At 43.5% G+C, this 14,370-nt stretch overlaps 1 protein-coding gene across 2 annotated transcripts in view; it reads left to right on the top strand.

Moving 5' to 3' along the window:
* The first annotated feature begins 13,197 nt into the window (after positions 1-13,197).
* Positions 13,198-14,370, top strand: part of LOC129826475 (single-stranded DNA-binding protein 2) — a 128,257-nt gene continuing 127,084 nt past the window's right edge. Inside the window, exon 1 of one of the 2 annotated variants that reach the window (XM_055887242.1) lies at positions 13,198-13,597. In XM_055887242.1, the coding sequence (XP_055743217.1) occupies positions 13,404-13,597 (194 nt within the window). In that variant the 5' untranslated portion in view covers positions 13,198-13,403. The other variant, XM_055887244.1, reaches the window with a different exon arrangement.

The following is a 14,370-nucleotide window of genomic DNA, read 5'->3' as shown; positions in this document are numbered from 1 at the left end:
CCAATAGGTGCCCTTCTTTGCAAGGCATTGGAGAAACTCCATGGTCTTTGTGGTTGAATCTGTGTTTGAACTTCACTGCTTGACTGGGGGACCTTACAAAAAGTTTTAAGACCCCTTGACTTTTTCCACATTTTGTTACGTTAAAGCCTTATTCTAAAATTGATTCAATTGTTTTTTCTCCCTGATCAATCTACACACAATGCCCCATAACGACAAAGTAAGCATTTAGCGATTCTTCCTGGGTATGACACTACAAGCTTGGCACACCTGTATTTGGGGAGTTTTTCCCATTCTTCTCTGCAGATCCTCTCAAGCTCTGTCAGGTTGGATGGGGAGTGTTGCTGCACAGCTGCTTTCAGGTATCTCCAGAGATGTTAGATCGGGTTCAAGTCCAGGCTCTGGCTGGGCCACTCAAGGACATTCAGAGACTTGTCCCGAAGCCACTCCTGCGTTGTCTTGGCTATGTGCTAAGGGTCATTGTTCTGTTTGGAAGGTGAACCTTCACCCGAGTCTGAGGACCAGAGCACTCTGGAGAAGGTTTTCATCAAGGATCTCTCTGTACTTTGCTCCATTCATCTTTGCCACGATCCTGACTAGTCTCCCAGTTCCTGCCGCTGAAAAACATCCCCACAGCATGTTGCTGCCACCACCATGCTTCACCGTAGGGATGGTGCCCTGTTTCCTCCAGACGTGACGCTTGGCATTCAGGCTAAAGAGTTCAATCTTGGTTTCACCAGCTTCTCGTGGTCTGAGAGTCTTTAGGTACCTTTTGGCAAACTCCAAGCGGGCTGTCATGTGCCTTTTACTGAGGAGTGGCTTCCGTCTGGCCACTCTACCATAAAGGCCTGATTGGTGGAGTGCTACAGAGATAGTTGTCCTTCTGGAAGGTTCTCCCATCTCCACAGAGGAACTCTAGAGCACTGGCAGAGTGACCATCGAGTTCTTGGTCACCTCCCTGACCAAGGCCCTTCTCCCCGTTGTTCAGTTTGTCCGGGCGCCCAGCTCTAGGAAGAGTCTTGGTGGTTCCAACCTTCTTCCATTTAAGAATGATGGAGGCCACTATGTCCTTGGGGACCTTCAATGCTGCAGACATTTTTTGGTACCCTTCCCCAGATCTGTTGCTCGACACAATGCTGTCTTGGAACTCTACGGACAATTCCTTTGAACTCGTGGCTTGGTTTTTGCTCTGACATGCACTGTCAACAAAGGGACCTTATATAGACAGGTGTGTGCCTTTCCAAATAATCTTCAATCAATTTAATTTCCCACAGGTGGACTTCAATCAAGTTGTAGAAACATCTCAACTATGATCAATGGAAACAAGATGCACCTGAGCTCAATTTCGAGTCTCATAGCAAAGGGTTTGAATAGTTATGTAAATAAGCTGTTTTTCCAAAAATTCTAACCTGTTTTCGCTTTGTCATTATGGGACATTGTGTGTAGATTGCTGAGGATTACATTTTTTAAATCCATTTTAGAATAAGGCTGTAAGTAACAAAATGTGGAAAAAGTCAAGAGGTCTGAATCCTTTGCGAAGGCACTGTATAGGATACAGAGATGAAGTAGTCATTCAAAAATCATATGAAACACTGTTAATGTACACAGAGTATGCAACTTATCATGTGACTTGTTAAACCAATTTGTACTCCTGAACTTATTTAGGCTTGCCATAACAAAGGGGTTGAATACTTATTGACTTAAGACATTTAAGCTTTTAGTGCTTACTGTTTGTTTTTTTAAATTGAAAAGCATAATTCACTTTGACTTTATGGGGTATTGTAACGGCTGTCATCCTCCTCCTCATCTGAGGAGGAGAAGTTTGAAGGATCGGAAGACCAATGCGCAGCATGGTAAGTGTCCATAACGTTTATTTTAAAACATAAACTGAACACTATGAAATACAAAACAATAAATGTGAACATGAACGAAACCGAAACAGTACCAGTACCGTGTGGCAACAAACACTCACACGGAAACAAACACCCACAAAACCCAACAGAAAACAGGCTACCTAAATATGGCTCCCAATCAGAGACAATGACAAACACCTGCCTCTGATTGAGAACCATATCAGGCCAAACGAAAACCCCACATAGAAACAGAAAACATAGAACCCACCCAACTCACGTCCTGACCAACACTAAAACAAAGAAAATACAAAAGAACTAGGGTCAGAACGTGACAGGTATTGTGTGTAGGCCTGTGACAAAACATTTCAATTTAATCAATTTTAAAATCAGGCTGTAACAAAACAAAATGTGGGAAAAAAGTAAAGGGGTGTGAATACTTTCTGAAGGTACAATATACACTACCGGTCAAAAGTTTTAGAACACCTACTCATTCAAATGTTTTTCTTTATTTTTACTATTTTCTACATTGTAGAATAATTGTGAAGACATCAAAACTATGAAATAACACGTACGGTATCATGTAGTAACCAAAAAAAGTGTTAAACAAATCAAAATATAATTTATATTTTGAGATTCTTCAAATCGCCACCCTTTGCCTTGATGACAGCTTTGCACACTCTTGGCATTCTCTCAACCAGCTTCACCTGGAATGCTTTTCCAGCAGTCTTGAAGGAGTTCCCACATATGCTGAGCACTTGATGGCTGCTTTTCCTCCACTCTGCGGTCCGACTCATCCCAAACAATCTCAATTTGGTTGAGGTCGGGGGATTGTGGAGGACAGGTGATCTGATGCAGCACTCCATCACTCTCCTTCTTGGTAAAATAGCCCTTACACAGCCTGGAGGTGTGTTGGGTCATTGTCCTCTTGAAAAACAAATTATAGTTCGACTAAGCCCAAACCAGATGGGATGGCGTATCGCTGCAGAATGCTGTGGTAGCCATGCTGGTTAAATAAATATAAATAAATCACAGACAGTGTCACCAGCAAAGCACCCCCACATGATAACACCTCCTCCATGATTTACGGTGGGAAATACATATGCGGAGATAATCTGTTCACCCACACCACGTCTCACAAAGACACGGCGGTCTCTGTGATAACCAAAATTCTCCCATTTGGACTCCAGACCAAAGGACAAATTTCCAAGTAGGAAGTCACTCAGGGATTTCACCATGAGGTCAATGGTGACTTTAAAACAGTTACAGAGTAATGGCTGTGATAGAAGAAAACTGAGGATGGATCAACAACATCTCTTTGAAAATAACTTATATGTGTGTGAAAATGTGTTGCATTTAAACTTTAGATCACCGGTTAGTTTGTGTGCTAAACGTGAAACTTTTTTGCAATGGGAAGTAATAGTTGTATATTTCGATTGGGAAATGCTTCGCCTAATGGTTGTGTTTTTGTATTGTTAAGATTGGGACCTACTGGCTTATTACGTCAGAGTGAATGGACTGCTGTATTTCCATCAGTCCTATGCAGTGCTGTAGTGGTGCCTGGAGAAGTGGGTCTCAGGTGAAGGAAAGGCAACCTGTGTGAAAATCCTGTTTCCCTCGATTTTCAGATTTTCTAAATCAGTCTTTTATAAATAAACAAAATTACAAAAATGTGATGTTTCAAGTCCACAGCAATGCGTAAACCACATTAGGATACCTTTTTTGAGGTCTGGAAAAATGTGAAAAAAAATATTTTTGAGAGTGTAGTTGCCTTTTAATTCAGCTGAGCAAAACAAATGCCCTCCACAGCATTACATCATTTGTCAGGTAGTCCTATATTGCAGGCAACATTTATAGTGAACAAAAATATAAATGCAACGTGCAACAATTTCAAGGATTTTACTGAGTTACAGTTCACATGAGGAAATCAGTCAATTTAAATAAACAAATTAGGCCCTAATCTATTGATTTCACATTACTGGGAATACAGATTTGTATATTTTGGTCACATATAGTACCAGTCAAAAGGGCGGAGACACCTACTCATTCAAGGGTTTTTCTTTATTTTTACTATTTTCTACGTTGTAGAATAATAGTGAAGACATCAAAACTATGAAATAACACATATGGAATCATGTATAACCAAAAACGTGTTAAACAAATTATATTTTAGATTATTCAAAGTAGCCACCCTTTTTTTTTATTTACTGATAGCCAGGGTCCCACTCCAACACTCAGACATAATTTACAAACAAAGCATTTGTGTTTAGTGAGTCAGCAAGATCAGAGGCAGTAGGGATGACCAGAGATGTTCTCTTGATAAGTGTGCGAATTGTACCATTTTCTGTCCTGCTAAGCATTCAAAATGTAACGAGTACTTTTGGGTGTCAGGGAAATTGTATGGAGTAAAAAGTACATAACTTTCTTTGGGAATCTAGGGAAGTAAAAGTAAAATAGTAAAGTAAAGTACAGATACCCCCAAAAAACTGCTTATGTAGTACTTTAAAGTATTTTTACTTTTACTTTACACCACTGGGAACCACGCATGCAGAGATCATACGTTCACCTACTCCGCGTCTCACAAAGACACGGTGGTTGGAACCAAATCTCAAATTTGTACTCATCATACCAAAGGACAGATTTCCACCGGTCTAATGTCCATTGCCCGTGTGTCTTGGCCCAAGCAAGTCTCTTCTTCTTATTGGTGTCCTTTAGTAGTGATTTATTTGCATGAATTCGACCATGAAGGCCTGATTTATGCAGCCTCCTCTGAACAGTGATGTTGAGATGTGTCTGTTACTTAGACTCTGTGAAGCATATATTTGGCGCTGCAATTTCTGAAGCTGGTAACTCCAATGAACTTAACCTTTGCAGCCGAGGTAACTCTGGGTCTTCTTTTCCTGTGGCGGTCCTCATGAGAGACAGTTTCATCATACCGCTTGATGTTTTTTGCGACTGCACTTGAAGAAACTTTCAAAGTTCTTAATATGTTCCGCATTGACTGAGCTTCATGTCTTAAAGTAATAATGGACTGTTGTTTCTGTTTGTTTATTTAAGCTGTTCTTGCCATAATATGGACTTGGTCTTTTACCAAATAGGGCTATCTTCTGTATACCACCCCTACCTTGTCACAACACAACTGATTGGCTCAAACACACTAAGAAGGAAAGACATTCCACAAATTAACTTTTGTTAAGGCATACCTGTTAATTGAAATGAATTCCAGGTGACTACCTCATGAAGCTGTTTGAGAGAATGCCAAGAGTGTGCAAAGCTGTCATCAAGGCAAAGGGTGGCTACTTTGAAGAATCTCAAATATGAAATATATTTACTACATGATTCCACATGTGTTATTTCATAGTTTTGATGTCTTGACTATTATTCTACAATGCAGAGAATAGTAAAAACAAAGAAAAACACTTGAATGAGTAGGTGTGTCCAAACTTTTGACTGGTACTGTATACCTTAAAAAAATGGGCTCACAATGGGCCTCAGGATCTCGTCATGGTATTTCTGTGCATTCAAATTGCCATTGATAAAATGCAATTGTGTTCATTGTCGGTAGCTTATGCCTGTCTATACCATAACCCCACCGCCACCATGGGGCACTCTGTTCACAATGTTGACATCAGCAAACCGCTCGCCCACACCACGCCATACACGTGTTTTGCGGTTGTGAGGCCGGTTGGACGTAGTGCCAAATTCTCTAAAATGACGTTGGAGGTGGCTTATGGTACAGAAATGAACATTCAATTCTCTGGCAACAGCTCTGATGGACATTCCTGCAGTCAGAATGCCAATTGCATGCTCCCTCAAAACTTGAGACATCTGTGGCAATGTGTTGTGCAACAAAACTGCACATTTTAGTGGCCTTTTATTGTCCCCAGCACAAGGGCACCTGTGTAATGATCATGCTGTTTATTCAGCTTCTTTCACAGGAGGTTGGTGGCACCTTAATTGGGGAGAATGGGCTCGCGGTATTGGCTGGAGAGGAATAGGTTGAATAGTATCAAATACATCAAATACATGATTTCCATGTGTTTGATGCCATTCCTTAATTCCGTTCCGGCCATTATTATGAGCCGTTCCCCTCAGCAGCCTCCTGTGGCTTCTTGATATCCCACACCTGTCAGGTGGATGGATTATCTTGGCAAAGGAGAAATACTCACTAACAGGGATGTAAACAAATTTGTGCAAAACATTTGAGAGAAATAAGGTTTTTGTGCGTATGGAACATTTCTGGGATCTTTTATTTCAGCTCATGAAACATGGGACCAACACTTTACATGTTTCATTTATATCTTCGTTCAGTGTAATTGGGAAGGTTTTTTAGGAAAGCCTTTAAAAATGTTCATGCAAACAGCTCATGATGACTGAACTGCGCATCGCAAATAGCCTACTAACCAAGACTAAGTACCAAACGTTTTCAATACCTGGTTTGAATACCCTTTGTAGCCTTAGTTAGCATTTACTGGTAGTTATCATAAATTGAAAAGTCTTTCCTACCTACCGGCTACCGATGTCATTTTCTGTGAGCTGCTCCATGTGACAACCAGTTGAGAACTGTGTGCTCTTCCTGCCTGCAGATGATATTCTGCTGAAACCAGGATATTGTGCTGCACCCATGTTAATATATTTCACGTGCTTTGCAGTTGTGTTGGCTACTTTGTGCATGATTTCTCTATTGTACTACATAATTCATAAGTTGTGTACCTCCACTACACTACTTTGATAAGCATCAGTATGGATTAAGAAGTGAATATAGGCAATGCCCACTGAAAATAAAAGTGGGTATAGGGCGTATAACTGCGTATATCCTCCACTACACCAATGGCCCTTTTATATAAATGGCACTCTCCTACTGTACATGAGTGCGCTGGTATTACGGTTGCTGTCCTTTCAGCATCAAGAGCCTGTCACACACTGAAGACCTAAGTCCAATAGGTTCGCCACTGTAGTAACCTGTCACACACTGAAGACCTAAGTCCAATAGGTTCGCCACTGTAGTAACCTGTGACACACTGAAGACCTAAGTCCAATAGGTTCGCCACTGTAGTAACCTGTCACACACTAAATACCTAAGTCCAATAGGTTCGCCACTGTAGTAACCTGTCACACACTGAAGGCCTAAGTCCAATAGGTTCGCCACTGTAGTAACCTGTCACACACTGAAGACCTAAGTCCAATAGGTTCACCACTGTAGTAACCTGTCACACACTGAAGACCTAAGTCCAATAGGTTCGCCACTGTAGTAACCTGTCACACACTGAAGGCATAAGTCCAATAGGTTCGCCACTGTAGTAACCTGTCACACACTGAAGGCCTAGGTCCAATAGGTTCACCACTGTAGTAACCTGTCACACACTGAAGGCCTAAGTCCAATAGGTTCACCACTGTAGTAACCTGTCACACACTGAAGACCTAAGTCCAATAGGTTCACCACTGTAGTAACCTGTCACACACTGAAGACCTAAGTCCAATAGGTTCGCCACTGTAGTAACCTGTCACACACTGAAGGCCTAAGTCCAATAGGTTCGCCACTGTAGTAACCTGTCACACACTGAAGGCCTAAGTCCAATAGGTTCACCACTGTAGTAACCTGTGACACACTGAAGACCTAAGTCCAATAGGTTCGCCACTGTAGTAACCTGTCACACACTGAAGACCTAAGTCCAATAGGTTCACCACTGTAGTAACCTGTCACACACTGAATACCTAAGTCCAATAGGTTCGCCACTGTAGTAACCTGTCACACACTGAAGACCTAAGTCCAATAGGTTCACCACTGTAGTAACCTGTCACACACTGAATACCTAAGTCCAATAGGTTCACTACTGTAGTAACCTGTCACACACTGAATACCTAAGTCCAATAGGTTCGCCACTGTAGTAACCTGTCACACACTGAATACCTAAGTCCAATAGGTTTGCCACTGTAGTAACCTGTCACACACTGAATACCTAAGTCCAATAGGTTCGCCACTGTAGTAACCTGTCACACACTGAAGACCTAAGTCCAATAGGTTCGCCACTGTAGTAACCTGTCACACACTGAAGACCTAGGTCCAATAGGTTCGCCACTGCACAAACATGTCTATAATAGATAGAAAGACTGTTACAATTTCCCACTGTCTCCCCTTACTAATAGTGAGCGAACAACTTTCCAACAATTTCCCCTACTCTTCCATACCACCAAGTAAAGGAAATTTGGACAAAGTTTGAGGATATTTTGCAGTGAAAGTAAGGGACAGTAATGTTATGAGTAAAATAGGAATTCCAGGTTTCAATAGGCAATAAGATATGAATATTTCAAGAAAGGAGTGTATATATTTGGCCTGACGAAGCTCTTTTATGTGCTGACTGAATGGAAGCTTATAATTGAGTTTTTTACTCCGCTGGTCTCTGCTGGTCTCGGGAGGAAATTACGAGTCTTCACTGTCGGAGAAAAAAAATGAATGTATCAGACACTGAGACAAGACTGAGGCACTCAATGTGTGGTCTCGAGACCGAACTCGAGACCGGTCTCGACTAGTCTACTACAACACTGCTTCATGGTAATGTATCCTGAATAGGTACATAAAGGTAGAAATATGCAATGTCCTTCTTTGCATATTTGAGTATTATTCTACACACTGGCTATTATTGTATTAAGCTCCGCTTCCAAACAAGACCACATTTGGTTGGTACGTACCAGACCAAATATGAACCAATCACAGACATCTATGTTTCACAAGTTTGGAAATCCCAGTACAGCACAGTAGAGCACAGTACAGCACAGTATAGTACACTACAGCACAGTAGAGCACAGTACAGTACAGTATAGTACAGTACAGTACAGCACAGTATAGTACAGTACAGCACAGTATAGTACAGTACAGCACAGTTGAGCACAGTAGAGCACAGTACAGCACAGTATAGTACAGTACAGCACAGTAGAGCACAGTACAGCACAGTATAGTACAGTACAGCACAGTATAGTACAGTACAGCACAGTATAGTACAGTACAGTAGATTAGAGTAAAGTAGATATGTTTCATGCAGTACAATACAATACATTATACTGTACTCTACTCTAGTGTGCTCTACTGTACTGCAATCTACTGTACAGTACTGTACTCTAATTTTCTTTATTTTACTGTACTGTTTTGTACTGTACTGTTGACTACTATGGTCTACTGTACTGTGCTGTCTAAACTTGTGAAACAGACGTCTATGCTTGGTTCAGATTTGGTCCGGCCAGGTGCGGACTGACTGAATTTCAACTACTTTTCAACGTCCATGGACGTCCAGTGTTGGTCAGTGCTCAGTGGGTGATGATGCTGGTTACAGTAAATGGAAAGAGGGTTGGTGGCAGAGAGAGAGAGGCAGAGAGAGAGAGGGAGGCAGAGAGAGAGAGAGAGGCAGAGAGAGAGAGAGAGGCAGAAAGAGAGAGAGAGGCAGAGAGAGGGAGAGAGGCAGAGAGAGAGAGGCAGAGAGAGAGAGAGAGGCAGAGAGAGAGAGAGGCAGAGAGAGAGAGAGGCAGAGAGAGAGAGAGGCAGAGAGAGAGAGGGAGGCAGAGAAAGAGAGGGAGGCAGAAAGAGAGAGAGAGGCAGAGAGAGGGAGAGAGGCAGAGAGAGAGAGGCAGAGAGAGAGAGGCAGAGAGAGAGAGAGAGAGGCATAGAGAGAGAGAGGCAGAGAGAGAGAGAGGCAGAGAGAGAGAGAGGCAGAGAGAGAGAGAGGCAGAGAGAGAGAGAGAGAGGCAGAGAGAGAGAGAGGCAGAGAGAGAGAGAGGCAGAGAGAGAGAGAGAGAGGCAGAGAGAGAGAGGGAGGCAGAGAGAGAGAGGGAGGCAGAGAGAGAGAGGGAGGCAGAAAGAGAGAGAGAGGCAGAGAGAGGGAGAGAGGCAGAGAGAGAGAGAGGCAGAGAGAGAGAGGCAGAGAGAGAGAGAGAGGCAGAGAGAGAAAGGCAGAGAGAGAGCGGGAGGCAGAGAGAGAGAGAGAGAGAGAGAGAGGCAGAGAGAGAGAGGGAGGCAGAGAGAGAGAGAGAGGCATAGAGAGAGAGGCAGAGAGAGAGAGAGGCAGAGAGAGAGAGAGAGAGGCAGAGAGAGAGAGAGGCAGAGAGAGAGAGAGAGGCAGAGAGAGAGAGGGAGGCAGAGAGAGAGAGGGAGGCAGAGAGAGAGGGGTTGTCCAGACGGTTTTCACAGTCTTGCTTTGACCACCAGATGACAGAAAGATTTGAAAAAGTTATGAGCTGAACATAACAGTATGCTAATGGTGGGGAGGACAGTAGCAGGTGACCTAACTGTGGTTTGTGACTACTATTATTTCCCATTGTAGCCAATTCAAATCAAAAATCTAATCTAATTTTATTTGTCACATGCGTTGAATACAACAGGTAGACCTTACCGTGAAATGCTGATTTACAAGCCCTTAACCAACAATGCAGTTTTAAGAAAACAGGTTTAAGAAAATATTTACTAAATAACTAAAGTAAAAAAAGAAAAGAAAAAGTAACACAATAAAATAACAATAATGAGGCTATATACAAAGGGTACCAGTACCGAGTCAATGTGCAGGGGTACAGGTTAGTCGAGTTAGTCGAGGTAATTTGTACATGTAGGTAGGGGTAAAGTGTATTGCAGTAATTCCGTTACCGATTTGGTAAGAGAATTACGAGTTTTAATCACTTAATAATTCATAAACAAACACTACAACTAATTGTTAGGTCTACGTTTATTGTTACTTCTGTGTAGTTTCATTATTCTCCCTCCTCATGAGGGAGAGAAATGAGAAAATATCTTCAAGATATATGGGTTTTTGGCACAAGGAAATGTTTCTTAAACTTACAGAAGGCAAATAATGTATTCAAAACAAAATACTGTTAGTGTTGATATTAGTTGGCAGGGGGCTTTACTTCAACATTATTGTATATATACATTATTCTTCAAAAATGTATATATTCCTTAATTTCTCAAAAATATAGACACAGCTTTCATTTGACACCCAAGTTTACATGCTCCTATGAACGTCACATGTTGGTGCTCATGGCCCCTTTTACATGAAAATGCCCATAAGTGCTTTACCATTGGCACAAGCATACCTTTTACTCATGCCTCAAATATTGTGAACTGTTTCTGTCTTTTCTCCAAATATGTCTTTATATAATATGAACTCCACACTCCCCTTCTCCTTTTCCCTAACCCCTCCTCTCCTCCTCTCTATCATCTCAAACACACTGTTGTCGCCTGTGATTCGTTGTCATGGTGATGGGCCCCCAAGGGACTCATCCCAAAACTGAAAGTTCTCCTAGTCTGAAATAGAACCACTGTCTCTCTCCTGGGGGATGAGGTTCACTAGATACAGGGAGGGAGGGAGAGAGAGAGAGAGAGAGAGAGAGAGAGAGAGAGAGAGAGAGAGAGAGAGAGAGAGAGAGAGAGAGAGAGAGAGAGAGAGAGAGAGAGAGAGAGAGAGAGAGAGAGCGAGAGGGGTGCACAGAGAGAGAGACAGCGGCTGCAGAGAGGAGGGGCACAAAGAGAGAGAGAGCGAGAGAGAGAGAGAGAGGAGGGGCATGAAGAGAGAGAGAGACGGTGTGCAGAGAGAGAGAGAGAGGGGGGAGAGGAGAGCGAGAGAAAGGGGAGAGGAGAGAGAGGTGAGAGAGAGAGGGATACAGAGAGAGAGAGAGGGTGCAGAGAGAGAGAGAGAGAGAGAGAGGGTGCAGAGAGAGGACAGATAGAGTCAGACAGGGTGCATCCATTCCAACTGGGTCACATCGCTGGAGCATTACATAAGGGTAAACACTGCTGCCCTGTGCTGTGCCCTTGATAACACACATTCATACACACAAACACAAAGGCACACACACACAAAGGCACAGATACAGGTGCACACACACACATACACACACAAGAGGAGCAGTCCTTCTCCAGAGTCTACCCATTGGGATGCAGCACTTCATATTTTTGAGTTATGTACAGTACAGTACTAGGTCCAAATTTGCAGAGGCATTGAATCGAAAGCCATCTCTGTCTCTCAGTAGATTTGCAATAATTTCATCATGACAGTGAAGTGAACCCTGGATGTCAGCTTGCGGTCAGCATGTCTTAGCGTTTCATCTCTTCCAAGGTATATAGGCTACATACCACAATACATAGGTTTCAGACCGGATAACTCATTTTACTTTAGTGCCTCTGTAACAGTATAACTTTAAACCGTCCCCTCGCCCCGACACGGGCGCGAACCAGGGACCCTCTGCACACATCGACAACAGTCACCCACGAAGCAGCGTTACCCATCGCTCCACAAAAGCCACGGCCCTTGCAAAGCAAGGGGCAACACTACTTAAGTCTCAGAGCAAGTGACGTAACTGATTGAAATGCTACTAGCGCGTACCCGCTAACTAGCTAGCCATTTCACATCCGTTACACTCACCCCCCTTTCAACCTCCTCCTTTTCCGCAGCAACCAGTGATCCGGGTCAACAGCATCAATGTAACAGTATAACTTTACGTCGTCCCCTCGCCCCGACACGGGCGCGAACCAGGGACCTTCTGCACACATCAACAACGGTCGCCTACGAAGCATCGTTACCCATCGCTCCACAAAGGCCACGGCCCTTGCAAAGCAAGGGGCAACACTACTTAAGTCTCAGAGCAAGTGACGTAACTGATTGAAATGCTACTAGCGCGTACCCGCTAACTAGCTAGCCATTTCACATCCGTTACACCTCTACAGTAGGATCAGTGCTGTCTAAATCACAGATAGAGATAGTAAGATGTGTATTACGCAACTCCATTGATAGCCAACTGATGAGAGGGGACATATGAACAAATTCGTCTGGGGTCGTTTCTTTTCACAGCACTTCTATTGCTCCCAGTTACAGTAATTCACAAGGTGTCGACTTGAAGCATCTGAGAATGTGCAGTGATCTGTGCTATTTTCTTTCATGGATTGAACTGAAAACAACACAGACATGAGATGAGTAGCCCACCAAGGTGGATTATTCAAAATGTAGCTATTGTGAGAATAATGCATTTAATTGTTAGTCTGACATTGTTTGGCTCACACATGCTTTTCTCCATGAGGAGGGGATACAACAGCAGGACAGAATGTTGTCTATCTCTAACCACGGACCCTCTGTTTGCCACTCTCTTCCCATTCTACACCCATTCTCAAGTTCAACATTGACTATGTAATAGACCCATAATTCCAGTTCATATTTGTGAGGGTTGTTTGCGCAATGCGCTGTCTGTGCGTCGGTAGAGGGTGTGATTGTCTATAAAAGGAACAGCCAGTTGTTTAAAATCCTATTCGGACGGTTTCAAATCCCCCCTTGCACTGAGGGAGGAGAATGGAGGGAGGGAGTGCGGATGTGTGTGTGTGTAGAGTGTGTATGAGAAAGAGAGAGAGAGAGCAGAGAGAGTGTGTGTGAGTGTGCATGCTTGAGTTCTTCTCTCTCTCTGTGTGTGTGTGTGTGTGTGTGTGTGTGTGTGTGTGTGTCTGTCTGTCTGTGTGTGTGTGTGTGTGTGTGTGTGTGTGTGTGTGTGTCTGTAAGGGTGCGTGAGTTTGTGCTTCTCTGTGTGTAAATGTTCATGTGTGTGCGCCAGGGAGAGCCAGGCAGCACCTTTCCAACACACACGGCCAAGGCAGGCGGAAGGAGAGAGAAGCAAAGAGAGAGAGAGAGAGATGGGGGTATTTGGAAGGGCGTGGCTAGCCAACTGTCAGTCACTGGCGGGTTACCACAGAAAATGGGCGTGCTCAAATACCGGGACAGCCAATGGTAAGCGACGCTGCTTGTGTCACCATGGTGACGGGGCTGTACCCAGGGAGGTTGTGATGGGTTGACAGGTGCGTGACAATCGGAGCTCTCTGCAAGCATGTACGCCAAAGGCAAGAGTAACAACGTGCCGTCCGACAGCCAAGCCAGAGAAAAGTAAGTTTTAGTCATGTGGGAGGGGGAGAAGGGGGGGACCGCGGCAATGGGGAAAGTTCATGAGCGTCCGGGGCAGTCACACAAGGAGCTGCTATCGTAGAAGACAGACATTGCAAGACTCAGAAGAGTCATGGATGGTGCTTTGCTAGGCGTATTGGCAGGCTTTAAAAGTTGACCATGTACATTGCTTGATAAATTGATTACAATAGAACATGGTGAAATAGAATGTATGCATGATGCTTGCCGACGTACATGGCCGTGGTTCTTAGAGGCACATCTTTTGACACCAATGCTTATCGTTCTACAGTTTGTCAGTTTAGCCTTGGCTATGCAAAAACATTATAGGCTACTGGCTGTAGAGGTAGGAGTTGTAAATAATAGCCTACGGTTTTTCATGTTCAGTGGAGCTTTACGCACGCTTTCATGCCCACGTCGTGCATATTGTTGTCAGTGGAAGTTCTCTTTGCATTAGGTTGACAAGCAGGCAATACTATCGTTAGTTCCATCAACCCATTGCATGCTACCTCGCAACACGCAGTAGCCGACACACTGGACACAGAAGTCTGTCCAATAGCCAGCATAATGTGCAGCCGGTATCTGTAATCATTATTATTAGGCTA

The sequence above is a fragment of the Salvelinus fontinalis genome, chromosome 28, assembly GCF_029448725.1.
Source record: "Salvelinus fontinalis isolate EN_2023a chromosome 28, ASM2944872v1, whole genome shotgun sequence".
Taxonomy (NCBI): Eukaryota; Metazoa; Chordata; class Actinopteri; order Salmoniformes; family Salmonidae; genus Salvelinus; species Salvelinus fontinalis.
Note: the sequence above shows the minus strand (reverse complement) of the source record. Positions and strands in the feature narration are given on the sequence as shown.